Below are 27,937 nucleotides of genomic sequence, written 5' to 3' on the forward strand. Positions count from 1 at the left end.
TTGTATCTATTAGAAATAAATTAAGGGGTGAAATGTGGATAAATTATATAATATGTCTCGTTTTTTGAATAAAAATGTGGATAAGCTCTGCCTCTGTAGTCACTCGTAACTGCCAAAAGCTCTGCAGAGAGATAATGGCGGGAGCTGCTTCCACCTCCGATCCACCGTTAAAAATCATAACCGGAGCTGATGCGTTCGGAGCGAGCCTCAAGGACGCGATGGTCTCCCACCTCCGCTCCCTCGGCATAGCCGTGGAGGATACCGGCGTATCGTCATACTACTCCGCCGGAGCCGAAGTCGGCCGCCGCGTCTCCTCCGCATCATCTTCCTCTTCCGAAATCCGCGGCTTGGTCTGCTGCGGGACCGGCGTCGGAGTCGCGATGTTCGCCAACAAGTTCCCCGGAGTCTACGCCGCCACGTGTCTCACCGTCGAAGACGCCGTGAACGCTCGATCGATCAGCGACTGCAACGTCCTCGCGCTCTCCGGCGCGAAAACCTCGCCGGAATCCGCGGTGGAGATCTTCGACGCGTGGATCGGAACTCCGTTCAAATCTCCGTGTCCTGCCTCCGGATCGGAGCCGTGGAGCTCCGAGATCTCCTCCTTTCTCGACGATTCCCTCTCCGAGATGGCTCAAATCGGAAAATCCACCGATCATCTTAGTCCGGTTTATATCGGTTCAATACATTAATTTACGTTTAATACGATTCGGTTTATATCGGTTCAATACGTTAATTTATGTTGAATAAGATTCGGTTTATATCGGTTCTATACATTAATTTTATGTTGAATTGTGTTAACCAGACTAAACCAGAATACAATTCATGCGCGATTTGCTGCTTGGCCAAGAACAGAGAGTTCACTCCAGTTGATATCATGCCTGGAGGCTCGATGAAGATAATGAGGGAGACTCCGACGTCTGCCATCGTGAGGTTTAAAGCGGGAAGCGTGGAGCCGGCGCACCACCACACGTTTGGTCATGATCTTGTAGTCATCAAAGGGAAGAAGAGCGTGTGGAATGTGAGTAAGAGTGAGAGAGCTGATCTCGTTGAGGGAGATTATCTATTCACTCCGGCTGGTGATGTTCATAGAGTCAAGTATTATGAAGACACTGAGTTCTTTATAACTTGGGATGGTCGTTGGGATATCTTCCTTGACGAAGATCTCGAGACTGCAAAGAAAGCCATCCAACAAGAAGCTTCTTGAAGCTGTGAATGTTATGAAAGTTTTAAATAAATAATACAAATGTTCGTCTCTTGTGAATGCTATAAGAGTTTTTTTCTACACATTGTTTCTTGTTGTACAATCATTAGACAAGACTTAGCTCATCAGAAACTGTAGAAGAAGAAAGCTTCTTGTTTAGCTCGGCTAGCTCTTCACCGGCGTCACAGATGTAAGACGAAGCTTGTCTCCCTGACAATGTCGCTCCTTCCATACTATCTATGTAATCCTGCAAGTAGTAGTCCAGAAACATTTAACTTATCGACTTTGTTGTGGATCTGCATGAAACATTATGTTTTAAGTGTTAAAAGAGTTAGTTACCTGCTTTGTGTATGAACCAGCGAGGAAGAAGTTCTTTACGGGCGTCTTCTGATCAGGTCTGAATGGATCTTTGCCTGGTGCTTCACGGTATAAAGACTGAGCTATTTTGACAACTGATGACCATGTGACTTCTAGACCCCGCGACGATGGAAACAGCTCAGTGACCTGCATTGCTACTTTCTCTATGATCTTCTCGTTCGGTAATCGCATGTATGGATCACCTGGAGTTAACACGCACCTGTAGAAACAGAGTTTATGTTCAAGAACCCATGAGACCTACCTGCTAGTTAATTTGTAGAAAGAAGGGGTTAGTGTTTCTTACTGAAGCAGAGAGCCTTGTCCTTCAATGTAATAATCAGCAGGCGAAGCGAGCGCAAGATCCGCAAAACAGGAGAAATCAGCATCAGGAGTGTAGAGAAGGTTGTCTAAACCAACCGCACGTTTCAATTGCCTATATAACACATAAGACAGATAGACTCTGGTAAGTAAAAAAGCCTTCAAGAATCAATCAACTACATAAAAGACTTTTTGAAGAATGGGACCTGGAGAGTTCAATGTCTTCCAACTCAGTGACCCAACCATTGTATCTGAGCTGCACCGTGCAAACAGGTACTCCCTCTAGTTCGTATATATCGTTGAAGAAACGAGATTCTCGCCATTCTTTGGGTAGTAACCTTTTGATTCCAGGCACATCGCATGCTGCAACATACACATCAGCTTTCACAACCTTCTTGTCCGTAGCCTGGAAGCAAAACACCAAAACAGTTAATCAGCCTTCAGACAACAGACAAGCTAAGATCCGATGTCAGGAGCTAAACTTCACCTTGGAAACTGCTAGTCCTGTGACATAAGTTTCTCCATCTGCTGTTTTATCATAAAGTATCTCCCTGCATCCCCACCTTAGATGGATTCTGTTTTGAAGATGATAAGCTGATGAGATGCTTATAGTGAATAACCATTGTTATAGATAATAACAGACGCACACACACACACCTGCCACCTCTATCTGTGATGTATTGTTTGATAGGACCACTCAAGTAAGTATCAGGGGAGCCCTTGAGCATACGCAACAAAGAAGCTTCTGTCTTGGTGGCGAATAGGGAGAATATGGTAAGCATGCATCTCGCACTCATGTTGTCACAGTCTATGAAACCGAGTGCATAAGCAACAGGATCCCACATTCTCTGGATACTCGCCCTCGTCCCACCTTTTGAAAGGAACCAATCCGAGAAACTTATCTGCAAAATGGTATCCCAAAAAAAATCAGAGAAATACAAAAAAATAGAAGTAGAAATGAGCAATCACAGAGATTATATCTATCATTGTTTTACACTGTCCAGGTTGCGAATGTCTTTCATTGCTCCATCAGGGTTAACAAGAGCTTTAACGACCGGGCTTAATGCAAGAGCTAGTGAGTTCCTCAGCTTGTCATAGGGCTGTTTGGCCAAAACAAGAATAATCCAATAGTCAGCTTGAGGTAGGTGCTTATAGAGATATGTATCTGCTAAGCACGCCAGTGAACAGAAAGAGCTGAGAAGTGTAACTTATACCTTGAGTTGATTTGTGACTAAGAAGGCGCGGATACCGTGAATTGGAGCTCCAACAGGAAACCGAAAATCAAGCTCTGCATATAAAATGCACATCTCAGTAAGGCTGAAACCACAGAGGAGAGCAATGAGCTGAGAGACAAACCTCCAATTTCGCTGCCTTTGTTTATAAATGTATGAGTGTGGTCTTTGACAAGAAGGTTCTTATCAGCTCCCACCTACACATCACAAAAAAAAAGAAAAAAAACTTCATATATGAGAATTGAACTTCATTCATCAAAGCAAAAACTCATTTGGTAAAACAGAAAACCTTTTTCATCAAGCGGAAGAGGTTGTTGTAGCATCCAAAGAACACATGTAGTCCCATTTCAATGTGGTTCCCTCGTCTATCTACAAAAGAACCAACTTTGCCACCAATAAACGTCCTTGAATCATATATATCCACCTGAAACAATAACACATTCACATATCCAAATCAAAAGGTAAAAACAAAAAAGAATTAGAGATGCAACAATCACAACACCTCGTGACCCTGATCGAGAAGCTCAACAGCAGTCGACATGCCTGCAAGTCCAGCTCCAATGATAGCTACTTTCAGCTTAGGTCCCTTGTATGGTACAGGCTCTGGTGGAAACAGACCCTTTGGAGCTGCATTTTCATAACCAGAACATTTAAACTGTAACCCAAATCATCACCGTTCATAAGTTCTCTATACACAGAATCAATTTGATCGATTGGATTAAACCAAATACATGTCAATTTTCTCAAAATTCAAAATCAAGACTGTTTGTGGCATAAAGCTAAAGCCTTTAAACCTATCTACATGTCAAATTCACAAACTTCGCATAAAAATCAAAACTTTCGGATTGTTTCAAGTCCAATTCAACCACCCAGAATCCAAAACATCCAAAGGAATCAACTTTCTGTAGAGTAGACAGTAAAGGTTCAATTTTTATTTGTTGGGTTATTACCGTTAACACTCATGTCGGAAACATCGGCGTCGAGTGAACACCTAACATGAAACCTCCGAGGCGTCTTCCACGGAGGAACAGAGGAGAGAAACGCAGTAGCAGGAGTTGCGGCGAAAACGATCGAAGAAGCCATCGAGAATCAACTCTGAGATAAGAGCTGATTTTAATTCGGTTAAAGCTTAAAAGTGACGAGAGATGAAGAAAGTGGTTTGTGATGATGATGATAAGTGCTTTCCTTTTCTCTCCGCATAGACTCTGTGGCCTAACTGTGGCCAGTGGGATAAAACTTTTTTTATTTTGTTGTTTAAAAATTTAATCAAACCGAGTAATTGTCATAATACCGGAAATAGCCAATACCGAACCAATCTATTCGGGTAAACGTATCCGTCAACTACTTTATTTAAACTTTGACTAGTAAGTGATACCTAATCTCTACTAATAAAAGGGAGCTTTTGAGGCTCCATAGGGCGTCCACATCAGCGGAAAAAATTCCTCCCGAAAGATGACACGTGGCATAAAATATAGTTTTACATTTTAATATTACTTATTTTCGAAAATTGTAAAAAAATATGTAAACATACAGCATAAAAAAATGGAAAAACTACATTAAACATATGTAAGATTACTATTTTTCACTTAAAAAAAAGATGGCTTATCTCCATAATGTAACATTACCGTTTTATAAAAAACATTATATATAATTTCGAAAATAATATATATATGTAAAACATACAACATAAAAATGGAAATACTACATTAAACATATGTAGACGCCATTTTACATTTAAAAATAAAAATAATATGTAAATATACAACATAAAAAATGGAAAATTTACATTTAACATATGTAAGATTACCATTGTTCACTAAAAAACGGTTTATCTTCATAATGTAACATTACCATTTTATATAAAAAAAGAAAAAAAAAAACATAATATAACTATTTGACTATTTGTCCAAGTTCTTCTATTAAACATTGCCGTTTTACATTAAAAATGAAAAAATACGTAAAGATTTAAACATCTATCTTAAAATATAAAATATAGACATTAACTAAATATAAAGTATAAGAAAGCAAAATACTCAATCTCTACTAATAAAAGGGAGCTTTTGAGGCTCCATAGGGCGTCCACATCAGCGGAAAAAATTCCTCCCGAAAGATGACACGTGGCATAAAATATAGTTTTACATTTTAATATTACTTATTTTCGAAAATTGTAAAAAAATATGTAAACATACAGCATAAAAAAATGGAAAAACTACATTAAACATATGTAAGATTACTATTTTTCACTTAAAAAAAAGATGGTTTATCTCCATAATGTAACATTACCGTTTTATAAAAAACATTATATATAATTTCGAAAATAATATATATATGTAAAACATACAACATAAAAATGGAAATACTACATTAAACATATGTAGACGCCATTTTACATTTAAAAATAAAAATAATATGTAAATATACAACATAAAAAAATGGAAAATTTACATTTAACATATGTAAGATTACCATTGTTCACTAAAAACGGTTTATCTTCATAATGTAACATTACCATTTTATATAAAAAAAAAGAAAAAAAAACATAATATAACTATTTGACTATTTGTCCAAGTTCTTCTATTAAACATTGCCGTTTTACATTAAAAATGAAAAAATACGTAAAGATTTAAACATCTATCTTAAAATATAAAATATAGACATTAACTAAATATAAAGTATAAGAAAGCAAAATACTCAATATATAGAAAAATAAATAATAATTAAATATTATAAATATATAAATATACGAATTATATATACAATAATAAGTAAATGCATAATTTTTAAAAAATGGAAAGAGTACATTAAATATTAAACATCTATCTTAAAATGTAAAATATAGATATTAAGTAAATAGAAAGTATAAGAAAAAGTACATTAGTATTTAAACATCTATCTTAAAATGTAAATCAATCTTAAAATATAAAATTATTAGTAAATAGAAAGTATAAGAAATAGAAATACACAATATAAAGAAAAATAAATAATAGGTAAATATATAATATAAGTAAATACCAAATTTAAAAAATGGGAAATTACATTAAGATTTAAAATATATATATTAAAATTTAAAATATAGATATTACGTAAATAGAAAGTATAACAAATGGAAATATACAATTTAAAAAAAAAATGGAAAACGTACATTAAGATTTAAACATCTATCTTAAAATGTAAAATAGAGATATTAAGTAAATGAAAGTACAATAAATGGAAATACATATACACGAAAATAAATAATAAGTAAATAATGTAAATATATAATATATGAATTATATATGTAATAATAAGTAAATACACAATTTTTTAAAAAATGGAAAAAGTTCATCAAGCATTAAGCATCTATCTTAAAATGTAAAATATATAATATAAGTAAATACACAATTTAAAAAATGGAAAAAAGTACATTAATATTTAAATATCTATTTTCAAATATAAAATATAGATATTACGTAAATAAAAATATAAGAAATAGAAATAAACATTTTAAAAAATGAAAAAAGTATATTAAGATTTAAGCATCTATCTTAAAATGTACTTCTATCTTAAAATGGTAGTAAATTATATAAAAAATGGAAATACCACATTAAACAAAAAAAATGTATAGTGTTACATCAAGAAAGTCCCTATAAAATTATTATTCCATCCACATCAACCTCACACTATTAAGGAAAATTTCAAAGCACTCGAGCAAAAAAATGGTTTCACCATCAACTCTTGCCGTCCCAGAAACCTTTAATGACCTTGAATGATATTTTTTTATAACAACAAACTTTTTGTAAGGTGGATTCATTGTTGGGAAACCCGCAACTTCCAAAAGTCAAACTTATTCATGGGAATTGAATTGCTTTTCATAGACTCAAAGGTATTCTTACAAATTTAAATTAATCTAATCCATAATTTTATTGTTAATACTCATACTAACTCTTTCATGATCAAACCATTTCAGTTAATAACCATTCAAGCGTTTATCCCGAAACACTTCCTTCCTCGCCGAATCAGGTATTGGTTCATGTTGGTTTAATATCGTTTTTGGTTTACTAACCGGTTTAGGATGGTCCTATTGTAAATATAATTTAAGTTGGTTTAGCATATATTATGTTTAAAATAACTTAAATTAAATAATAATAATATTATGCTTAAAATATAATTTTAGAGAGTTTTCAAATATAGTTTACAGAACATTATAGGTGATGAATTTAATTTATTAAATTCGTTTATTACTTAAAACTAAGTTTTTTAAAAAACATACTGAGTTATAAATATCAATGATGGATTGGTGAGTATAACATGAAAACAAAAATATAAATATCTGATTTTCAAGATAAGAAATTTAGTTTTTATTCAGATACTCAATATATAATATCTTAAACTATTTTTTGAAAAATATACATAATTTATATATATAGATTAATCTTCCAAACTTAAACTATTATATTATATATGAATAATGTTTTTAAATAAAAATAATATCTGATTTAAAATAAAAATAAAAACAACAAATGGTTATTTTCAAATAATGGATGTAATTTACATTATACTATCATTTAACAAGTATTCGATGCGTTTTGATATATCATTATTTTATATTTTCAGAAAACAATAAATTGTTAAACATCAATATCATCTAGGTTAAGTATACGAACAACACAAATTCAAACATCACAAAAAATATTTACATAACCATTATAATACAATAATTTAATCAAAAAATACAATAAAAAAAATATTAAAAGAATAGTTATATACTTAATATTTGAAAATAAAAGATATTTTTGCTAAAACTGTACTTACCTGGCCAAGGAGATCGACCATCCTTTTAAGGATCGATCGAATGTTGAGCATGTGGTCGATCCGAAAATACTCTGCAGTTTAATAAAATCTCTAAAACATTTATTCCAACACTCAAAAGATAGTTTTGCTAAATATGATAACTAGATAGCCAATAAAATTACAAAAAAAATATTTAAATAGTAAAAATATGTTAATTTAACGTGTTAAAATTTAAAAATAAATTTTAATTATGACAGGCATTTTAACATTTATATAAATATATATCATAGCCTAAATATAAATAATTTAACAACTTAAATTAGAAAAAAATAAAAATCCCGGGCGTAGCCCGGGTTAATCCCTAGTAAGTGTAACTAGTAAAAGCCCAATGGAGCAGAAATGTATGGGCTCAGTTTTGGGCATTAAATGCATGACAATTAGTCTTTTTTTTTTTTTTTTGCATGACAATTAGTCATGGAACCGCACACGTGTAGGGTAATATAACTGCAAACCTACTTTTGATTGACATAAAAATCAAGAGAAAATTACAGCTATGAACACTTTTTGTCTTTGTAATGACAAGATAAGACACTCCATGTTGTTATTTAAATATCGTTTTATTACGCATCCAAAAAGATAAATTCATATATATTACTTGATCTGAACAATTTTAATTCTTTAATTTCTTAAGAATTAATATATATATAAGCTTAAATTATTTATTTTTTTATTAATTATTTGTAACATTTAAAATCTCTTGCCAACTCAGATAAGTTTGTGTCCCAGTTCTACGGTCTTTTTCCATGGAATGAAATAAATTAATTCGTATTTGGTACTAATAGATATAGATAAATAAAAAATTCGTTAATTACCTAACGTATAAAGTAATCAATCGACAGTGAAACACAAAGTCTCGTTTTTGTCTGTTACTGTCTGATTGACTCCAGTAATAGTATATCACACACATTCATTCTCTCTCTCCCTCCCGAACTCTCAGGCTTTCTCTTTAATTCCTCCTCGTTCGATGAACTTTCTTGTAGAAACTGGATCCATTTGAGAAAACCCATTTCAAATCTATTCACTTTTTCTCATTTCTATGCATTTTTTAAGAAAATTGCATTCCCCTTGAAGCTCCAGAGAGAAGAAAATGAGAGACTTTCCTTCTTGCTCCGGCGAAAACGGCGTTCAGGTTGCAAATTCTCCATCCTCCACCGCCGGAAAAACAGCTCAGAATCTTGTCATTTGCATCTACCGTTGCCGCATCCGTGGCAAGACTTGCTTGATCACTGTCACATGGACTAAGTCTCTGATGGGTCAGTGTGTAACCATCGGAGTCGATGATTCTTGCAACACAAGTCTCTGTAAAGTCGAGATTAAGCCCTGGCTCTTCACTAAACGAAAAGGTTCCAAGAATCTAAGTAATATTAGTGTCTTCTGGGATCTCTCCTCTGCTAAGTTTGGATCCAGCCCCGAGCCTTTAGGAGGGTTCTACGTATGCGTGGTTGTTGACAAAGAGATGACTCTTCTTCTCGGTGATATGAGGAAAGAAGCTTTTAAAAAAACTAACGCTGCACCGTCTTCATCTCTCGGTGCTGTGATTATGGCTAAGAGAGAGCATGTGTTTGGTAAGAGAACGTTTGAAACAAAAGCTCAGTTCTCGAACGATGGCAAAACGCATGATCTTGTGATAGAATGTGACGTGAGTGTTTCTGATCCTTGTCTCGTTGTTCTTGTTGATGGGAAGGTCTTGATGAAGGTGAAGCGGGTTCATTGGAAGTTTCGTGGTAATGATACGATGGTTGTCGATAGGATCTCTGTGGAAGTTATTTGGGATGTTCATAGTTGGTTCTTTGGTCTGCCGTCGTCACCGGGGCATGCTGTGTTTATGTTCAGGACTTGTCAACAACCTGTTGAAAAGACTTGGTCGTTTTCGCAACAGGTTCCAACGAGCTCGAAGTCTCAGAGTGTTGGGTTCTCGTTGGTTCTGTACGCTTGGAAGAACGAGTAGAGAATAAGAAGAAGAAGTTTTGAGAGTTCTTTTGTTTTCTCTTGAGTGCTAACAAAAGATTTTTAAAAAGGAACTGTTGATTCTTCTCAATTGATTTTATCATAGGATCGTCAGAAGAACTTGATCTTGGTATATATCAGTTTCATGTCATAGTTTCTACATGACACTTGTAAAGACTCTTGTTCAAAGTCAGATTGCTTTGGTCCTGTATCAAGAAACCAAATGTCCAGATACTATGTTTTGGTCTCCTGGTAGCATAATGTTCTTTACTAGGATGGAGATTGTTAAGTTGTTAACTACATTACATGTTTCTTTGACTTTTTTTTTTTTGTCATCTGAAAGATTATATTATCACAGGTGAAATACAGTCGAAACACACCTAAGCCGGCAAGAAACACTTTTCTTCCGGAGCCATAAGCCGGCAAAGATCGAAATCTTTCCAGAGCCATAAGAGAAAACTACTAGACAACTAAAAACGATTTACAAGAAACTCTAATACATAAGCCAAAATCCAAAACATAAGTGAAGGAGTAGCGTTGATGATTGCAGTCCAAAACGCAGAGCACATCGATCTCCAAACGAAGGATAGAGACAGGTCCAAGAGACTTCATAGAGAGGGGGGTAGGGATTTATAGTATGTGTTCTGAAAATAGGTGATTTATTAGAAAATCGGCAAATACGATTTTTTTCAAACCGATTTAATAGAAAATCAGCGTTAAAAAATCAGTCTAGGGGCTGCATAAACAATAAAATTTTATAAGACGCCTAACCACCGCCTAGCGTTTTTTGATAACATTGCTTATAGTTCTTGTTCTGTTATGATTGTCTTCCGGGCATTTGTGGAAAGTCCTCCAAAGATGATTATCAAACCTGTAGATATTCTTTCTAAACCTATACAATGGAGCTGTTTTTTTTAATATTCAAATGTATTAAGCATTTGATTTTGAACCTCCTTAAAGACATATCATGGCTTTGTTTTTGTTTCTCGCCATACTTTTTCATTGTATACAGAACTTAACAAAGTCCAATGCCGTTATCCAGCCCTTCACCGTTTATGCAGGTACAAAAGTCCAATGCCACTATCAAGGAAGACTATAGAGAGAGAGAGAGAGAGAGAGAGAGAGAGAGAGAGAGAGAGAGAGAGAGAGAGAGAGAGAGAGAGATGGGTTTGTACTTGAAGATTCCTGAAAATTTTGAATCAGCAAGTCATTGGTTTACTAATGTTTTCACATTACAATTATTATTTCCCTTGTTTTTGGACGCTTCTGTAGCCATCCATCAAAGCCCTGCTGAAAAGTTCCAGAGTTTAGTTGTCATCATCTTGTTTGTATATGGTTTTACACAACAAAACTCTTCAAACAGTGCTTAACATTAAACCACTTGAAATGGATTCTTGTCTTTGTCGAAATGTTTGTTCAAAAACTGACATTGGAACTGTTTATTGTAACATTGACCCGTGACATGAGTCTTTTGCATAGTTTTATGATTGTATATCCACCAAAAAAAAGTGTACAGCTTTGCACTCTTGCTTGAAAGAACATCAAAGTTGCCTTGGATTGTCAAGTCAGAGAAAGAAATATCTTTTAGAACAAGCCAAGTTACTTTAGTCTCTTTATACTGTCAATTCAAATTTTTAGATTTGCATATCTCAATGGGTGGGGGGGGACCCCCAACTAAAAAAACTGTATAAAAAAACTGTATGCAGTTTAATAGAAACACTCTTTTTGGCTCTTTTGGTCTGTGGGGGAATCTTGAAAAGTTTTAGTGAGAAAAGAGAGAGACATAGATGTGTCCCTTTACAATTGCTTCCTATTGCTTCAACAAAGTTTCTTTTGGGTGTTTGTGGAATCATCACATGTCTGCCTTTCTGTCTAGCTACTGTTATAATAATGCCAATGACCATCAGTTTCCTATACCATGCCATCTAGAGTCTAGACCCCACCCTATGTTTACTACTGGATCTAAAGACTTGATTAAAACTTGCATCATTCATAGCATTTTTACAAAGAAGGTGTAAAGACAAGGATAAAGAGAAGCTTTATTCATCTAAACTTAAGCTGATCTTGTAAAAGAAACTTAGTATAGTGATGACTCAAGTAAGATGATCAGATGCAAGATCATGCTGTACCTGTCTAGAAGAAGCGTTGAGTATAGAGACACAATTTGAGAAAAAGATGGTAGCATAAATTATCCAAAACTCGAGTTTATACTGAGAAAAGTCATTAATACACCAAAATTAAGAAGCTGAGGGTCCAAAAGAGTGTGAAAAGACACAAAGCATTAAAGAAACTAAAGTTTAGAAGAAAAAACGATCTCTCAAATTCATCCCTTCTTCAAAAACACCTCTTAAGCTCCAATGATCTCAGTAGGTTCCTCGGCAGCAGTCTCATCGGCTGGCCTGTCTACCTTCACACCAACATCCTCTGCTGTGTAGTCTCCGTGAACCTACACAGAATTTATAAACAAAACAATTTGATTTGTTCTTTATAAAAAATCAAAACAGGATGTGTTGTTAGGGTGATTTATACTCACCTCCATGAGCTTTCCAAGGTCGAATTTGGGAGCCTTGAGGATCTTGACTTTACGGATGAAAACATTCTGAAGAGGATAGATGCCCTGAGTCGCCTTCTCAATATCCTTCCCAATAGCTTCGGGAATAAACTTGGCAACAAGCTCCTTGAGGTCACAAGACGAAGCTTCCTTGATCATGATCTCCCTCATCTTGCTGCGAATCTAAGGGAATGCACACATACAAAAAAAAGTTTGAATGATCAAAGAGATCAGAACTAAAGAGTTTGATATTAGTATGAATATATATACCTGACGGATTTGGCTGGATTGAGCATAGCAAGTTCTCTTGACTTGGTTAGCACGTCTCTTGGTGAAGGCGATGCAGAAAAGCCTCAGTGTGTAGTTATCAGTGGTTTTGACATCGACATGAGACTCGATCAAAGTCTGCCACTTTTTAACCAAGGACCTGAGCTTGTCGGTTGTGAAGTCCATACCCTAGAGATGAAAAAAAGAGAGAGAGAGTAAGAACTCAGGAGTGCGCCACAAGAAAAACATGAGACAATGTTCGAAATCTAATGTTTTAAATCATGTGTGCTTACCCAGAACTGGGTCAACACATTCCTGCCCTGGACATCTTCAGCTCTGAGACGGATCTTCCTGTAAGCGTGATCCTCATCACCTTGGAGATCAGCAAGAGAAACCTCGAAAACTCTGTGTTTCAAACCCTCTGATGCAATCTGGTATGTTTCAAAAGCACATATAGCAACAATTCAAATATATATAAAAGGATACATTCAATCTCAAAGTGAGCATATACAATACACTACAACATCACTACAATTCTCAAAGCTATGATTACTACAGTAACATCACAACATGAGATATACAACTGTCGGAATCAATCTAAGGAACCAGTAACATTACACTAATTGCCGACACAACATGAACTTGTAACCATACACTACAACATCATTAAATTCTCAAAGCTATGGTTTTGCAATTACTACAGAACCACATTACTAACAACTGTCGGAATCAATCTAAAGAACCATTTGCACTAAGTTCCGACAAACCTCACAGACTCTTACAAAGAATCTCAAAAGCTAAAGAGACAGTGAAACATGTTGTTACCTTGGTACCCTGAGTTCTAGAAACAAGTGTCTTTCCGACATTTCTGTTATTGAAGTTGGAGGGAGCCTTGATGTCATACCAATCCTTCTTGGAGAAAGGATCAACACTGCAATCATTCAATTAGAAAAAAAAAACAAATCAAATTACAAAACTCAATTGAATTAAAGAGCTTTCAAAAGATGTATAAATAATAACACTTACATCTTCTTCTTCCCTCCCTTTCTTCCTTTAGAGATTCTCTTGTTCTTCCCGACGGCCATGGCTGAGGATAATTAGCTCGACGACGAAAGCAAACAGAAGAAGATGTAACTTCTACGGCGGCTTGTTGTGTTTTAAACCTGCGTATTAGGGTTTTGAGTTTCTTTCGTTGGACACGATGAGATCGAACAGTTTGGGCTTTTCAAAGTAATTTACATAAGGCTCAATTAAAAGGCCCAAATATATATTTACTTGTGAAAAAAGAGGTAACAAAAAATGGTAATATTTGATACTTGTGTTTGATTAAAAAAAAATAAAAATTCAATCTTTGGATACAAAACAAAAGAAGTTATACAAAAGTTGTATTAGATAAATCAGTTGATAAATATAATTGTTAGTCTAGTAAACCATGTAATATGTGAATCAATGTATAATAAACTCAAGAGACAACAACAAGTTTAAACCAACAAATGTGAGACTGTAAAATTAGTTCAAAAAAAAATGTGAGACTACATAGATTAAATGTGGTTCTTCTGGTTCTTTTTGTTAGAATTTAATTAGCTCGATTAAACACCTCTAGTAAAAGCGTGTAGCTGGGAGTCAATGTATATAATAAACCAAGAGCAAAGATGAAAAAAAAATTATAATAACAATGACAACAAAAAGCCAAACAAATAAATGTGAGCAAGCGTTTTTCATTCCTTTTGTGGTCTCTAATGAACTTAAGAAAGTTTCAAGCTTCTTAAAGCAGACGAGAGGAGGTTGAGTTTGGCCGGAGATTTTTGCTTGTACTCTTTCTCCAAAGCAGTTGCAGCCAGAGACTCAAGCTCTTGTGCAGCCATGTCCTTGTCCTCTTTGTTCCTGCCTCTTGAGAGCTGTGAGATCGCTGATCCGCACTGGTTTCACATAGATAAATCACTTCAGTTTGGTGTCAACTTGGATACCGAGGTGGATTAAACCGGTGTGAGAGGATGAAAGGAGATCTTACCAAGCATATTCCGAGGAGGGCTCTTGTGCATTTACCGCCTGTTAAGTCTATGGTTGCTGCATAGTACTTTCTTGCTGCGATGAGGTTTTCAAGTCCACCAATCGTATAGAGAACCTGATTTTGAGGATTACAAAAAAAAAATAGCATTAACAACACAATACCAGAAGAATCATACATGACCAAAGCGGTAACTATAGTTCGAACAAAAAGAACTTTCAAAAAAAAATTGGATCCGAGTTTTGCACTGATATTAGCTGTGTGAACCAATGCTCAAAGCTCCATACGGTTGTTCTTTCTTATAAAGCTACTTCATGACTTACACATACGATGGCCACTCAATCTAAGATGTTTGCTCAATACAGTGTCTTAAACAGACTTCTTGGTGACGTCCGTAAATGAAGCAATGGAAACGTTACATAGACTTACATCTGCATACGCTAAGTGGTACAACGGAAGAGTAGGCTGAGATAAAATGAGCTCCTCGTAGCAGAAAGCTGCTTGTTTATACCTGTTACAGGATTATTATAAATTAGATATGGTTGCCAAAAAAAATGAAAAAAATAATTGTTAAATGTTGCTTAGTGAATTGTTTTGTCAAAGAGAGTCCAGAGGACTGAGGATAGAGAGGCGCACATTTGCAAGGAAACATAAATTTCCGCAAGTTCTCTCCAGGCATCATGATCAGCCATAAATCTACATTAGACACAGAAGAGCAAATGAAGGTGATCAATTTCACCGATATACTTGTATTAATCCAGCTTGGGGTTAGTAAGTACTCACACTTCAAGATATTTGTTAAGATGTTCAATGGCTAGGGAAGGTTTGCCCTGTGCCTTGGCCATAGCCACCTTTCTTTTGTGTATCACCTAGACACCGAGTTTACTTTCAACATCAGGACGCAATTATTGGGGTGGTAGTTTCATGAAGCAAAGATGTGACAACTTACTTGATCGAGTGGATTATCCTCCAAAAGAATTGAATAGGCTTTTTCAGCCTCTTCCCACATTCCCTTTGCTTCTATAAGCAACGCCTCCAGCTTTCCTGAAATATATTACCAAGATGCATCTCAGAATGGGATCAAGGTAAACTAAGAAACTAGACGCCTACAGAGCCCAACTTTCACAGAAAACATCAGCGCACAGATATGCAAGACTCCAAAATGACAAAATAGACAACACCAAAAAACTGAGTAAGAACTGGTGAATAAACAAAGCTTACAGACTATATGAATTCAGCTTGGCTTAGCTGGTGGTATACTAAATTCTTCTTACTTTTGGGAAGGAAATGCCAGAAAAAGGTTCAAGACCTAGTTATGGATTCCTGGATGGTTAATGGTGTATCCTAGTAGCTAGCCTAGAGAGGGGGATGTAAGCAAATTATGAAGTCCAACAAGAGTTGATATGGACTTACCAACACGTTTGCTTTCTGGAAATTTCTTCTGCAGAACCTTGATGCAATTCTACAAAAAAAAAAACAAGTGCCTCCTTTTTGTGAAATATCCAAATATCTACAGCAAGCAGGCTTGACTAAGTGCGGAATTGAGAAGAATGATTTGGAAGGCAAAGGCGATACCCAATTCGAATTATACTCTTAATCAATCCTTTTATCTTAAGAATGCATCCATGATTGTTACATGATATATAATGCAAGAAAAGAGGGTTAAGCCTCAGAAAATAGCATAGATACACAAAAAGGCGTGACCTTAAAATAGGATCATTCTCAATGTAGCAGTGGAAGGCAACTGACCTGTGCAACAGCAAGAGATTGACAGTCCATAGCTGCAATTGCTACCTGCTCATATAGTATCCATTCTACACAGAAAAAAGGGAAGAAAATTTAGCTCTCTAAGTTTACAAAACAAACAGCACATCTTTTCACTGCATATCCACAACTAGTGTAAAGTTAACCTCTAATTAAACTAAGACAACAAAAAAAAAACAAATCCAAACAGATTGGGAAAGAAATGACATTTACAAAACAAAATAAACTCCACAGACATAACAAAATAGATTCCATTGAAACAAAAGTCCTTCCTTACAACAAGTGTTCAAGTAGTGATAGCAAACCAATATAACAACAATACCAGATAATTACATCAATATTAGATTTGAGAAGCAAATCAACAAACACCACTCAGTCACCTCAATGAGATTTAACATACCATCTGGACCAAGAGCGGATCGCTTTCCCGAATCGTTTAAGATCGAGAGACCGTGCTTGAGCACGATCTCCGATCGGCGAACCTTGAGCTTACGAACGAGGGAAAGATACTCCCAAACGCCTCCGCCTCCATTCTCGACTTGATTCTCGAGTTGCTTTAGCTCTCTCTCCTCCGTCTTCGTCACCATCTCTCTCTCTCTCTAGATTTGCTCTGTTGTTTGTTTGTGCCTTCAAAAATTGTTCGCCTTTAATTGATCCCGGTTCGGTTTATTTTCGTACCGATCTGGTTAACATCATCGGATCTGAGAGATACGAACATCGCGAAAGTCGCCTTTACTTGATCCGGTTCGGTTTAATAACCGGCTTAAGTCAATCGAGTTCGGTTTAATAACTGGCTTTAATCTAATAACATACTCATCACTAGCTAGAATGCAAAGAACTAAACGCTAATCCATTTTTCTCTTCATATCCTTCACTCAAGTAGTGATTATTGATTAACACACTGCGTAGAAACCACCTGATACAACTGGTTGTAATTTCTTGAATTAAGCATCAAATCGTCAATGATAGTTTCAATTTCTTGAATTTTAAAGTATTAGAGACACGGAGACGTTAGCTACTCATTACATAACACAGCCTAAATAGTTAACTATCAAAAGTGGAAGATTCTTTTTCACAGTCACAACAAGTTAGAATTTAAAATGAATTGAGTTAATCTTCAAGCTTAGTAGTTGTTTCCTTGAAGCTCTTGGACAACCAAATCGCTGTCTCTCTAGGTGAAACTTTGCCTGGACCAAAAGGTCTCAGCAAGACATTCAGCTCATCGTACCTCTCATCTTGAAGCAGCCTCGCACTGAACTCAAGCAAACCCTCAAGTGCCTCGGCCCGTTGCTGATAAGAGCTAGGATCAAATCTTTGTCTTCTTATACCGGACGAAGCCCTGCTTGATGCTCCTACGGTTGCATTCTGATCAGATGATTCACTCCTGCTTTCTTGGTATGCATCTTCTTCTATGTTTTGGCCTGGTTCAAGGGTGAATTTGTCTTTTGTGACTGAGCAGTCTAGTGGTGGGCTGTATGAGCCTCGGGACGATGCTTTCTTTGGAACAAATGGCTCTTCCTCGTATGATGGTAATGGAAACTCAATCTTATCGATTCTTGGTGCGTTCATTGACACGTTGGGAGAGTTTATCTGGTGGAGAGAGGAGTCTTTGATTGCTTTTACAGGTTGTCTTGTGCTAGGCATGGAGGCTCTGCGAATCAACGCTGCTGCTGATCTTCGGTTTGTGTGATGTGATGAAACAGGAAGCTGTGCAACATTGTATAAACAAGCCTTCTGTTAGTGCCAATCCACTTTATCACCAATTGGTTTTAAGTTGAAAACTCGTAATAAACCGGAATCTAACACAATCAGTAAAACCAGTAAGTAGAGTATTGAGTGATAGATCACTTACTTGACCAAGGTCACTCCTAGGCTGTCTTGATCGAACTTGAACATACTTGGACCTTTTAGAAGCCTCTGAGGTTCTACGAGCAACCGTTCCATCTCCACTTTCTTCATCTGTACACAATGCTTGCACAGGTTTTTTAATGGAAGAAGAAACAGAATCTTCTTCCTCTTTACATCTGAACCTGCTTGGACCAAAGCTACGGCTTTTGCGTGGATGACAGCTTCTCTGCTGCTCAGGAAAGCTGTTCCTCCTGGTGGATTCAGATTCTGGCAACACATTGTTTCCTGGATCATGAATCTTGTGGATATAGGGCTGAAGCAACGGTTGTCTGAGAAGCTCAGCAGCCTATAACAGGAGAAAGAGAGATTCTGTTTACTAAATCAAGTTTGTTCACTTTTCACAAAAAGGACAATGATAAAACGTTACGTACGCTTGGTCTGGCTTCTGGATTTTTCCGAAGCATGCTTTTAACCAGACACCGGCTGAATAAAGCAGTTGCCTAGATCAGTAATAGATATCACATTGAGATAAAACTAAGATCCCACAGACTTACAAGGCAGCAGAGTATTGAGCTGGAAGTGGAGGAACGATTGATCTGTTAATCCTGTTTATTAGTCCTTGCATGTCCTGCAACAATTTCACAGTCAGAAACTTCTTACAACATAACATATAATGTAGGTTTGAGAGCTTACAAAAGCTTTGAATGCAGGCTTCATAGCTGTCATCTCATACATACAACAACCTGAAGAAAGAAAGACACACATTCAGATGAATATTCTTTTCTTACCTAGAGCTAAGGGTTAGGAATCTTAGTCATGGGATTATAAACTTGCCAAGCGACCAAATATCAGACTTGGATCCATAGGGTATATCAGCTAGTAGCTCAGGGCACATATAGCTTGGCGTTCCAACCACCTGGTTTTAGAAGAAGATTAACGATCAAACCTAAGTAAACAAATCAATATGTGGAAAAAAATTAAGGAAACTATTACTTACTGAAGATGCGAGGTCCTCTGATGTTAAGACCTTAGCAAGTCCAAAATCGCCTGCCAATATCAATTAGCCGATTTGTCACACACTATGGTTGGTTAGGAAAATGATTATAATGTAACAAATTTGATAAGCATCTTTACCTAGACGTATATCTTGATCCTTTGTCAAGAAGATGTTTGAACACTGGAAGAATAAAAATCATTTAGTTCTGTATCGTTCTAGAGATTATTTTCTACAAATTGTGTCTGGTCCTGGGACAGAACATGATTAGCATGTTCTACATAACTTACCTTGACATCACGATGGAGAATGTGATTAGCATGCAAGTACTCAAGAGCCAACAAGATCTGAACAAGCCATTTGCAGAGTTTCTGATAACAAACAAAAAAGAAGAGATTCAGAAACTGTGTCAATGACCAGAATCATTCATTCACACTTTGTCTTAGCACAAACCTCTTCAGAGAAGTGCACGCCATTCATTTTCTTTATCGCTTCCGCCCTGTAAGGCAGAAAAAGTCAGTATCTGTGTCAAAGATGCTCTTCTCTAGTCAGTAGTTAAGCAAAGAAGAAATCTACTGAGAAGGAATAAGCTTACATGTCTCCTCCTTTGCAATAGCCTATGATAATGCACACATAGCACCCCTACAAGCACACATCCATAGGCCATAGAGCTGATTGTTACTTCTTTTTTTTTTTTTGAACACAGAGCTGATGGTTACATTTTTCAAAGTTTGTAAGAAACGAAAAGATAATGTAAAGATGATATACCTTTTCAACCCAAGAGTCTTTATATTCCACAATGAATGGGTTGTTTATCTTTCTAATCAACTCCATCTACAAGAAGATAACAGGAGAGACTGTTAGTTTACAGAAAGCATAGATATAATCATATATGTGAATGTTTCAGAACAGAGAAGATATATAAAACAACCTCTTGATGAGCAGATCTTCTTGTCCTACCACTCTGCCGAGCAAGCCTGATTTTCTTCAGAACATACCTTCAGACAGCAAAAGAAACAGAACATTATACATATAAATTCAAATTTCAGACAACATCACGCAATCATGTTTTAGGTGAAGTACTTACAGTTTCTTCTCATGCCTATGTCTCACAAGATGAGCAGACCCAAAAGACCCTTTTCCAATTTGCTCAAGTACCTCGTAATGCTCCATTGTCTTAAACTCTGAGATTATAGAATATCTGACGCCAAATGAAGATAAAAAGACACATTGAAACAATCAGTTTATCTTTAAATCATGTTTCGCGTTAAGCAACACGAACCGTACCTCAAATAGAATGAGCATAAGCACTAAACAAAAACGGAAAGAGTGAAACTTTCTTTCTTCAATTGTTCTAAAAGTTTTGCCGTGCCGAACCCACCAAACAATAAAGTAAAAATCGAATCTTTTCGTCGTGTAACATGCAGTAATTAAGAGTTTCTAACGTTTTATTGTGAAAAGATAAAACTTTTCTGAGATAAACTGGAATTACAGATCACTATCCTCGCATTCACAGCTTTTTTTGACAGTCTATAACACAACGAAGAACACAGCATTGTTGCTAAAAAGAAATTAAAAACGGTTATTTCGGTGAGAGAGAGAGAGAGAGAACAAACCTTTGAAACGACGTCGTTGTGAGATTCAATCGGGGATTTTGAATAAGAAAACGAAGGAGTTGTAAGATAGAAGTTCCTGCATTACGTGGAGGAAGCTACAAAACGGCACCGTTTCCGGAGAAGGAGCAACGCTAGTGAATAAGAGGAGGCATTATACAAGGTGAAGAAACTGGTTCGCCATGAGACCTGCTCTCTTGAGAGGAAAACGACAGATTTTGCTCGATGGAAGTTAACAAGACTTTGTAATTTCCTTATATATAAAATTTCAGACAGCAATATACTTTAATATTAATTTAATATTTACAGTATAATATTATGTCTCACCCTTTTATCCATATGATGTGACCTTACTTTATTTTATAAGCTTGAGATAATATATATTATTCTTTGTAGTTCGTGCATAACGATTTATTAATATTATTTGATTAATAATTGATTAGGCCGAGTTATAAAAAAGCCATGGCAAATAATGTATTTTAAAAGGTAGTGAATTTTGTTTTGCTATATCTACATAGACATAGCTTCATTTTTTTTTTATAGAGACATAGCTTTTGAGTAAGTATTTCTTGTCTTATGGTTTCTGTCATTTAATTGCTGCCACGTTATATTTGTTCATATGTCATTGTTATAGAAAACATTATTGTGTTGACAAAAAATAACATTGTTTTGAAAAGTCTCAACTAAATAACACTAGAATCATTGTAAAATCAAAATTCAAAATATATATTAACTCTTTATAAATACACACTCTAATAACAACCCAATACTAGTAGATAAAATTTTGAATATTCCATTGTTATATTAGTATTATTTTATTTTGTTCAGCGCATCTTCATTTTATAGAAAATATTTACTTAAGTTTTCCATTACAATTTCAGTATTTTACAACCAGATGACCCTGAACATTACAGTAGAAACAAAACGCTAATACATATTTTTCATTAAACATGCATATATGTTTGTAATTAGATATGAAAATGGGTCTGTACATTAAGTCATTAACATAGTGGCACTCAACCAACACAAATATTTTTGTCCCTCAAGCTTACTGTCTGAGAAAAAATGATTCATTATGCAAACATCTTTATTTGTCTTTATTCATTTTATAAGTTCTTGCAAAGCTTATTTCGTCTTACTTCACACCCACTTATATCTTCCTTTCCTTCTCCATGAAACTATTTATTAGACCTTTAGTAGCTGAGGGCAAAGGCAAAACCGCGTGAGCCGTGAGTGTACCGAATTTTAATAATCATGTCAACGGGAGATCTTTTTTTTTTTGTTAAACATTAAACTTCATTAACTAAATTTCTGGGTTACAAGAGGGAATTAGCCATCTTCTTTGATCATTACAATAAAACACAAAAGCAACAGAAATTAAACTAGATAGATCTTCAACGGGAGATCTATTTTTTATTTTTTAAAGGTTACCAGGTTACATGGATGTAACTCTTGTATTTTGTTTTATTCTCTAGAGTTGTTCTATCAAATTGCAAGGAGGTTCATTGTTCGATCCAGTCAGACTGTAGCTATATCCTCTTCTTGTCCTTTTCCCCGTGGTTGTACTGTATAATAAATAGTTTCAAAAAATCAAAATGCAAATTCATGAAAAAAATCAAAGTTGTATTTAGATTTTTTATATTGAATTGGAGAAGCCAGTTTCATCTTTTGGGATTACATGATGTATTTCTAACCTAAATCATCAATAAATCGATCATTTTAAATCTATTACCAATCAAAAGCCATGTGTAAAATCTTTTTATTGGTTGACAAAAAAATCATTTATATTCAATAACACTTAATAATATCAATTTTTTGGTGCAAAAAACACTTCATAGTAGTAAAAATCTAAATCAATAATATATGAAATTTGATAAATATTTTAATAAGTTAATTGATCGTGCTTTGAATTTGAGAGTCCATCAAAAAACTACTAAAAACAGAGCAGGCCTAAATATGTTATATAGCATGCCTTAATATATCACTGGGCTTGAAAAAGGTTGATTAAAGCCCATCACTCATGAGATTGGGCTTGAATAATTTAGACTACTTTCTCAGTAGCTCACTCACTGTTACTGGAATTAAAGTTCTCTGTATACAAATTTGCAATCACGGACACGAAAATCAATTCATTTTTGTTGCTAATCCCCTTCTCAAATGCTGAAATTTCGAATAATGTTGAACCGTAATTAAAGATTTTATTTCAAATTATACAAAGGAGAAAAATTCTCATCCTCACTTGTTCATAACTTCAACACCATTCTTCCCAGCGATGATCACCGAAGTAGCCATCCCAAGAAACAAACCATGCTCCACAACCCCCTCAAACTTCCCAATCTCCCTCCCCGCGGCGAACCCATCCTTCAACGGCTCCTTAAAATACAAATCAATAATAAAATTACTATTATCCGTCACATACGCCTCCCCACCCTCACCAACCCTCAGCTTCGCCTCGCACCCAAACTCCTTAAACAAATCCCTCAGCCTCACCAAATTAAACTTCCAACAGAACTGAACAACCTCCACTGGCATCGCTAAACCGCTCCCTCCCAGCCCCTTCACGAGCTTCGTATCATCCGCAACGACGATAAATCTCTCGGCCACGGCCTCCACCATCTTCTCCCTCAGGAGCGCGCCGCCGCGCCCCTTGACCAGGTCCAGGTTGGGATCCACCTCGTCGGCGCCGTCGATGGCCAGGTCGATTCTGGGGTGCGTGTCGAGGGCCACGAGGGGGATCCCGAGGGATCGGGCTTGGTCCTCGGTGCGTTTTGACGTCGGGATGCCGACGATGTCGTGGAGTTGGCCGGAGGAGAGGAGTTTTCCGATTTGGTCGACGGCGAAGGCGGCGGTGGAGCCGGTTCCGAGGCCGAGGACCATCCCCGGTTTGATGGATTCGACGGCTTTTTCGGCGGCGAGTTTCTTTAGGTCGTCTTGGGAGAGTGCGACGGACTGGGCCTTGACGGAGAATGAAACGGAGGTGGGACGGGGAGATGAGGAGCGGAGGTTGTTGGGAGAAGGAGCGCGTAGAGTGAGGTGAGATGATGAGACGAAGGATAAGGAAGCCATTGGAGACGAGAAGTGTTTGGTTGGAGTAAGGAAGAAACAAAATAGTAAAGGTTGGGTTTTTGAGATTTGAGTGGAAGAGGAAGGTGAGGGGTAGTTTTAAGAGCATCATTAACCATGAAACCCATTAGGATCTCTTAATGAATATTTAAATAATAAAGTTAAGCTAAAAACTTTTGTTAAGAGACAATTAATTTTAGTGCTCCAATGCAAGAACTAAACTAAAGGTTCTTAAATAAAAAGTCAAAAATTCTGAAGTCAAATCTACAATATAGCAAGAAAACTTAGGAGTCATGAGCATAAAATGTAGATGATCCGTCAAGCTCTCATTTGCCATATATTTGTAGATAAAGAACCTGGAAACTCTCAGGTTTGATGAGCAGAGGAGAAAGAAAGGAGGCAAAAGTGTAATAATAGTTCACCTCTCGTTCTTCTTAGCACAAAAGCCTTTCAAAGCAACTAGATGGCGGTGATGCAGCCTGGCGAGAAGCTCTATCTCTCTGCAAAACTCATCTTCTGTTGTAAAGAAATAACAAACTCAGCTTTTCAATGAATTCTCCATGTAAATTAAGAAATAACAAAATTTTGAAACCTTTACAGAACAGAAGCTCTCACCTGTCTTTTGGAAAGAAACATTCCAGAACTAGTGTGCACTCCACTTGCCACGCTCTCACCTGAATCATTATCCGCAACCATTGACTTCTCAAGTTTCCTTTTCGCCTAAAAAAACAAAGTAGTTGACGTTAGTCACACAGTCTCAAAACATTCCATGATCATCATCACTAAGTTCTCAAACAAACAAAAAGCATAATCAAGAAGATGATTGATTGATTGATAGTGCCAAGTTGATGAAATGATCACATTCCTCATCTGTAAGAAGTCCTTTGTAAAAAAAACACCCTGCAGAAGATATCACATACTTAGATCTTCAAAACAATCAAACCACAAAGTTCTTTCTTTTTTTAATAGCAAAATGCAACAAACAAACCAACCTAGGAGTCCAAGAGAGCTGAGTGAACTTGGATCAATAACTAGAGACAAGCACTTGTCTTCTGCTTAATCACTGACCCTTCTTTGCCCCAACCAATAGAGAAAAAAAAAACAAATCTTTATCAGTCAACACACTACTGCAACAAGTGTCGTCCTCATCACTTCCACCGAAACAAGTTCTCCGTCATCCCTCTCGAAAGCCACCACAACAACAACCCTTCCTTCACCTCCAGCCCCAACCTCATAATCAAAGCCATCTTCCAATCACTCACACGCAAAAGCCCCAAACCCTGATCCTCAGCCGTGTCGTGAAGGATAGAAAGGGATAACAGAGGGATCTACGAGGAAAACAGAGAGATGAGAAGATTTGAAGAAGATAAGATGGAACCATGGGATACTGGAGAGATCAAGAGGATGGGATTCGTGAAGGAGAACCGAATCCCTTTCGTCGAGAGAGATTTCGAGAGAAAGAGAGAGAGACCGAAGAGAGAGCGTCTATATGCTTGACGCGTGGCAACGAAGAGGCGGGCCTTCTACGCCTTACGGAAGAGGCGAGTCTATGCTTTTCTTCTTTTTTTATTAATTTTTTTATTTTATTTGCCTTAAGAGGCGTCATTAAAACATGCGTTAATGATGGTCTAATAGTTTTGTATAGGCCCGGGCAAAATAAGCGGAACCCAAGAACCGAACCGAACCGAACCAAAATACTTGAAATACCTGAAACCTGAACTGAACCAGTATTCTCAAATATCCGAACAGTTTCTATATCCGAAATAACCGAATTAAAATCAAACCGAGAACCGAACGAATACCTAAATATATAAAAATATTAATTATATATACATATAACATAACTATTAACTAAACATATATTTTAAATTTATTAAAAGTATCTGAAAATAGGTGAGGGTAACTAAATTATTATAAAATATCCGAACTATCCGAAATTATTTGAAACTATCCAAATAGTTTTATCCAAAATATCCAAGGTAATCCAAAATATCCAAAATTTTTTATCTGAATCATCCTAACTATTTGATATTTTACTCTAAATAACCAATATTTTATCTGAACTATCAGAATTCGAACCGGATCCAAATGAGAACCGGATTTTTGCCGAGTATTTTCTGGTTTCTAGTAAATGGATCCTCTAACCCGAAACTCAAAATACCCAAACCAAACCGATATCCGAAATGCCCAAGCCTAGTACTTTTGTAGTTGGTGTAGGGGTATAATCGTCAATATCAATCTCGTAATTGGTTGGTGAAGATCCTAACCCGCCGAAGCAGTCAGAGGGTTATAATACGGCGTCGTTTCGATTCGTCTACAAGTCTAATTACTTTCCTCCACTTTCTCGATTTTTCAGATTTCTTTGTAAGAACGAAACCAAAAAACTCACGATGTCCGCCGAATCAGCCAGCGATATTCCTAAGGGACAGGTGAACTAATTGTAATCTGTTTTAGATTTTTATTCTTTTGTATATTCTTTTAAAAGTAATCTTAATTTTTTTTTGGTTGGGAAGAATATCTAAGGTTCTGAGAATTGAGAGGGTTTCGAGTCTCTTGTGATGTATTTTTTGAGCAATGGATTCTGTTAAGTTTGATTGGTTGTGTTTTGATATTTCAGGTTGATCTGCTAGATTTCATTGACTGGTCTGGTGTTGAATGTCTCAACCAAAGCTCAAGTCACTCCTTGCCCAATGCTCTCAAGCAGGTTATTGTATACCAAAGTTTTCTTGGAAACTGAGTTTTCTTCTGGATTGATATTCATATGATTATGAATATATTACTTCTTTAGAACATATTAGTCCTTAGTACAAAATAATAGTTTACAAATTGTTTGATTGCTTTTTCATGACCTGTTTGATTGATTTACTTGTTTGTGAATGTAGGGGTATAGAGAAGATGCGGGTTTGAACCTAGAGAGTGATGCTGATGAACAGCTACTAATCTATATTCCTTTTAACCAAGTTGTTAAACTGCATTCTTTTGCTATCAAAGGCCCTGAAGAGGATGGTAATGTTGTTTAAAAGAAAACATTTGTTTGTGTTTTTTTAAGTGTTGCCTTGGTCTTGTTACTTGTTATTAATGTTTTTTGATTAACATCTCAGGTCCTAAAACAGTGAAGTTTTTCTCAAACAAAGAACACATGTGCTTCAGGTATTTTAGCTATATTACGTAGTGATTAATATTATCGTTGTAATAACTCAAACCTCTTTGATACAGCAATGTCAATGATTTTCCTCCAAGTGACACCGCTGAACTAACCGAAGAAAACCTTAAGGTAACACATTTTTTAAAATCTAATATTTATTTGGTGACATCTATTTCATCTGTGTTGAGACCTCTCTGTTGAAATCAATTTTACAGGGAAAACCGGTGGTCCTTAAATATGTTAAGTTTCAGAATGTCCGTAGGTAAAAGACTTTTACCATGTTATGCGTTATATTATACTTTCTCAGCGGACCTAACCTTTTATCTATTTGATTCAAGCTTGACGATCTTCATTGAAGACAACCAATCGGGTTCTGAGCTCACAAAGGTTCAGAAGATCGCTCTTTACGGCTCAACGTAAGTCTCTCAGAAATGTTTTATTACTAGTCTTACAGTCCTAAGATAATGTTGGTCTTAGTTGTTCTTATGTCTTATACTTTTGCTAAAAACTGCAATGTGCAATTGCAGGGTTGAGACTACTGATATGAAGGGGTTGAAAAAGATTGAAGATCACTGAGCAAACAAAAGAGTTATAATATCATCATATGATCGTTTATCACTTTGATTTCTACTATTCTGTTGTTGGTTTCTTTTCTTTTATTTTATTTTCACTTGTTAAAGTTTTTTAAAATCTTGAAATTAGACTAGAACTTGCGATTACAAGCTTATTTCATAAGATTTCCAGTCACATTAGGGCTCAATATGATCAGAGTCGGTGTTTTTAAAACTGGATCGACCTG

General features: G+C 36.0%; 8 protein-coding genes across 9 annotated transcripts; 3 read left to right on the forward strand and 5 right to left on the reverse strand.

Annotated features, from left to right (window-relative positions):
- Positions 1-76: 76 nt before the first annotated feature.
- Positions 77-1,284, forward strand: LOC103849151 (DNA damage-repair/toleration protein DRT102). The gene is made up of 2 exons (XM_009125956.3): positions 77-665; positions 803-1,284. The coding sequence occupies exons 1-2, from the start codon at positions 135-137 to the stop codon at positions 1,202-1,204; spliced, it is 933 nt and encodes a 310-aa protein (XP_009124204.1). The 5' UTR covers positions 77-134; the 3' UTR covers positions 1,205-1,284.
- On the reverse strand, positions 1,206-4,331 carry LOC103849152 (zeta-carotene desaturase, chloroplastic/chromoplastic). The gene is made up of 12 exons (XM_009125957.3): positions 4,059-4,331; positions 3,611-3,735; positions 3,398-3,532; positions 3,233-3,305; positions 3,091-3,164; positions 2,872-2,976; positions 2,534-2,778; positions 2,364-2,451; positions 2,083-2,282; positions 1,863-1,991; positions 1,541-1,778; positions 1,206-1,448 (listed from the first exon to the last, which is right to left on the reverse strand). Exons 1-12 carry the CDS (start codon positions 4,189-4,191, stop codon positions 1,308-1,310), a joined length of 1,686 nt encoding a protein of 561 aa, XP_009124205.1. The 5' UTR covers positions 4,192-4,331; the 3' UTR covers positions 1,206-1,307.
- Positions 4,332-8,080: 3,749 nt separating this feature from the next.
- Positions 8,081-10,470, forward strand: LOC103849150. The gene has a single exon (XM_009125955.3). The coding sequence runs from the start codon at positions 9,026-9,028 to the stop codon at positions 9,884-9,886; it is 861 nt and encodes a 286-aa protein (XP_009124203.1). The 5' UTR covers positions 8,081-9,025; the 3' UTR covers positions 9,887-10,470.
- Positions 10,471-12,069: 1,599 nt separating this feature from the next.
- Positions 12,070-13,940, reverse strand: LOC103849149 (40S ribosomal protein S3a-2). Its single transcript, XM_009125953.2, has 6 exons — positions 13,730-13,940; positions 13,529-13,634; positions 12,997-13,134; positions 12,707-12,892; positions 12,419-12,619; positions 12,070-12,331 (listed from the first exon to the last, which is right to left on the reverse strand). Exons 1-6 carry the CDS (start codon positions 13,786-13,788, stop codon positions 12,233-12,235), a joined length of 789 nt encoding a protein of 262 aa, XP_009124201.2. The 5' UTR covers positions 13,789-13,940; the 3' UTR covers positions 12,070-12,232.
- Positions 13,941-14,283: 343 nt separating this feature from the next.
- On the reverse strand, positions 14,284-17,135 carry LOC103849148 (ER membrane protein complex subunit 2). The gene is made up of 9 exons (XM_009125952.3): positions 16,876-17,135; positions 16,461-16,525; positions 16,125-16,173; positions 15,661-15,755; positions 15,495-15,580; positions 15,348-15,407; positions 15,141-15,222; positions 14,715-14,828; positions 14,284-14,622 (listed from the first exon to the last, which is right to left on the reverse strand). Exons 1-9 carry the CDS (start codon positions 17,060-17,062, stop codon positions 14,449-14,451), a joined length of 912 nt encoding a protein of 303 aa, XP_009124200.1. The 5' UTR covers positions 17,063-17,135; the 3' UTR covers positions 14,284-14,448.
- Positions 17,136-17,410: 275 nt separating this feature from the next.
- On the reverse strand, positions 17,411-22,036 carry LOC103849147 (serine/threonine-protein kinase Nek2). 2 transcript variants are annotated; one of them, XM_009125951.3, is made up of 15 exons: positions 20,934-22,033; positions 20,405-20,518; positions 20,249-20,315; positions 20,086-20,151; positions 19,913-19,959; positions 19,771-19,816; positions 19,608-19,688; positions 19,458-19,500; positions 19,321-19,370; positions 19,158-19,239; positions 19,017-19,066; positions 18,878-18,951; positions 18,755-18,806; positions 18,328-18,669; positions 17,411-18,182 (listed from the first exon to the last, which is right to left on the reverse strand). In XM_009125951.3, the coding sequence occupies exons 2-15, from the start codon at positions 20,488-20,490 to the stop codon at positions 17,586-17,588; spliced, it is 1,683 nt and encodes a 560-aa protein (XP_009124199.2). In that variant the 5' UTR covers positions 20,491-20,518; positions 20,934-22,033; the 3' UTR covers positions 17,411-17,585. The 2 variants fall into 2 exon arrangements, with proteins under 2 accessions (XP_009124199.2, XP_033148400.1); XM_033292509.1 differs by having other exon boundaries at positions 17,586-18,182; positions 20,405-20,522; positions 20,939-22,036.
- Positions 22,037-23,043: 1,007 nt separating this feature from the next.
- LOC103849145 (probable ribose-5-phosphate isomerase 3, chloroplastic) lies at positions 23,044-24,077 on the reverse strand. The gene has a single exon (XM_009125950.3). The coding sequence runs from the start codon at positions 23,994-23,996 to the stop codon at positions 23,166-23,168; it is 831 nt and encodes a 276-aa protein (XP_009124198.1). The 5' UTR covers positions 23,997-24,077; the 3' UTR covers positions 23,044-23,165.
- A 2,130-nt stretch (positions 24,078-26,207) lies between these two features.
- LOC103849143 (PITH domain-containing protein At3g04780) lies at positions 26,208-27,885 on the forward strand. The gene is made up of 8 exons (XM_009125949.3): positions 26,208-26,422; positions 26,611-26,697; positions 26,876-26,999; positions 27,095-27,143; positions 27,210-27,267; positions 27,354-27,400; positions 27,477-27,554; positions 27,666-27,885. Exons 1-8 carry the CDS (start codon positions 26,384-26,386, stop codon positions 27,712-27,714), a joined length of 531 nt encoding a protein of 176 aa, XP_009124197.1. The 5' UTR covers positions 26,208-26,383; the 3' UTR covers positions 27,715-27,885.
- Positions 27,886-27,937: the final 52 nt, after the last annotated feature.

This window comes from Brassica rapa, chromosome A05, assembly GCF_000309985.2.
Source record: "Brassica rapa cultivar Chiifu-401-42 chromosome A05, CAAS_Brap_v3.01, whole genome shotgun sequence".
Classification (NCBI taxonomy): domain Eukaryota; kingdom Viridiplantae; phylum Streptophyta; class Magnoliopsida; order Brassicales; family Brassicaceae; genus Brassica; species Brassica rapa.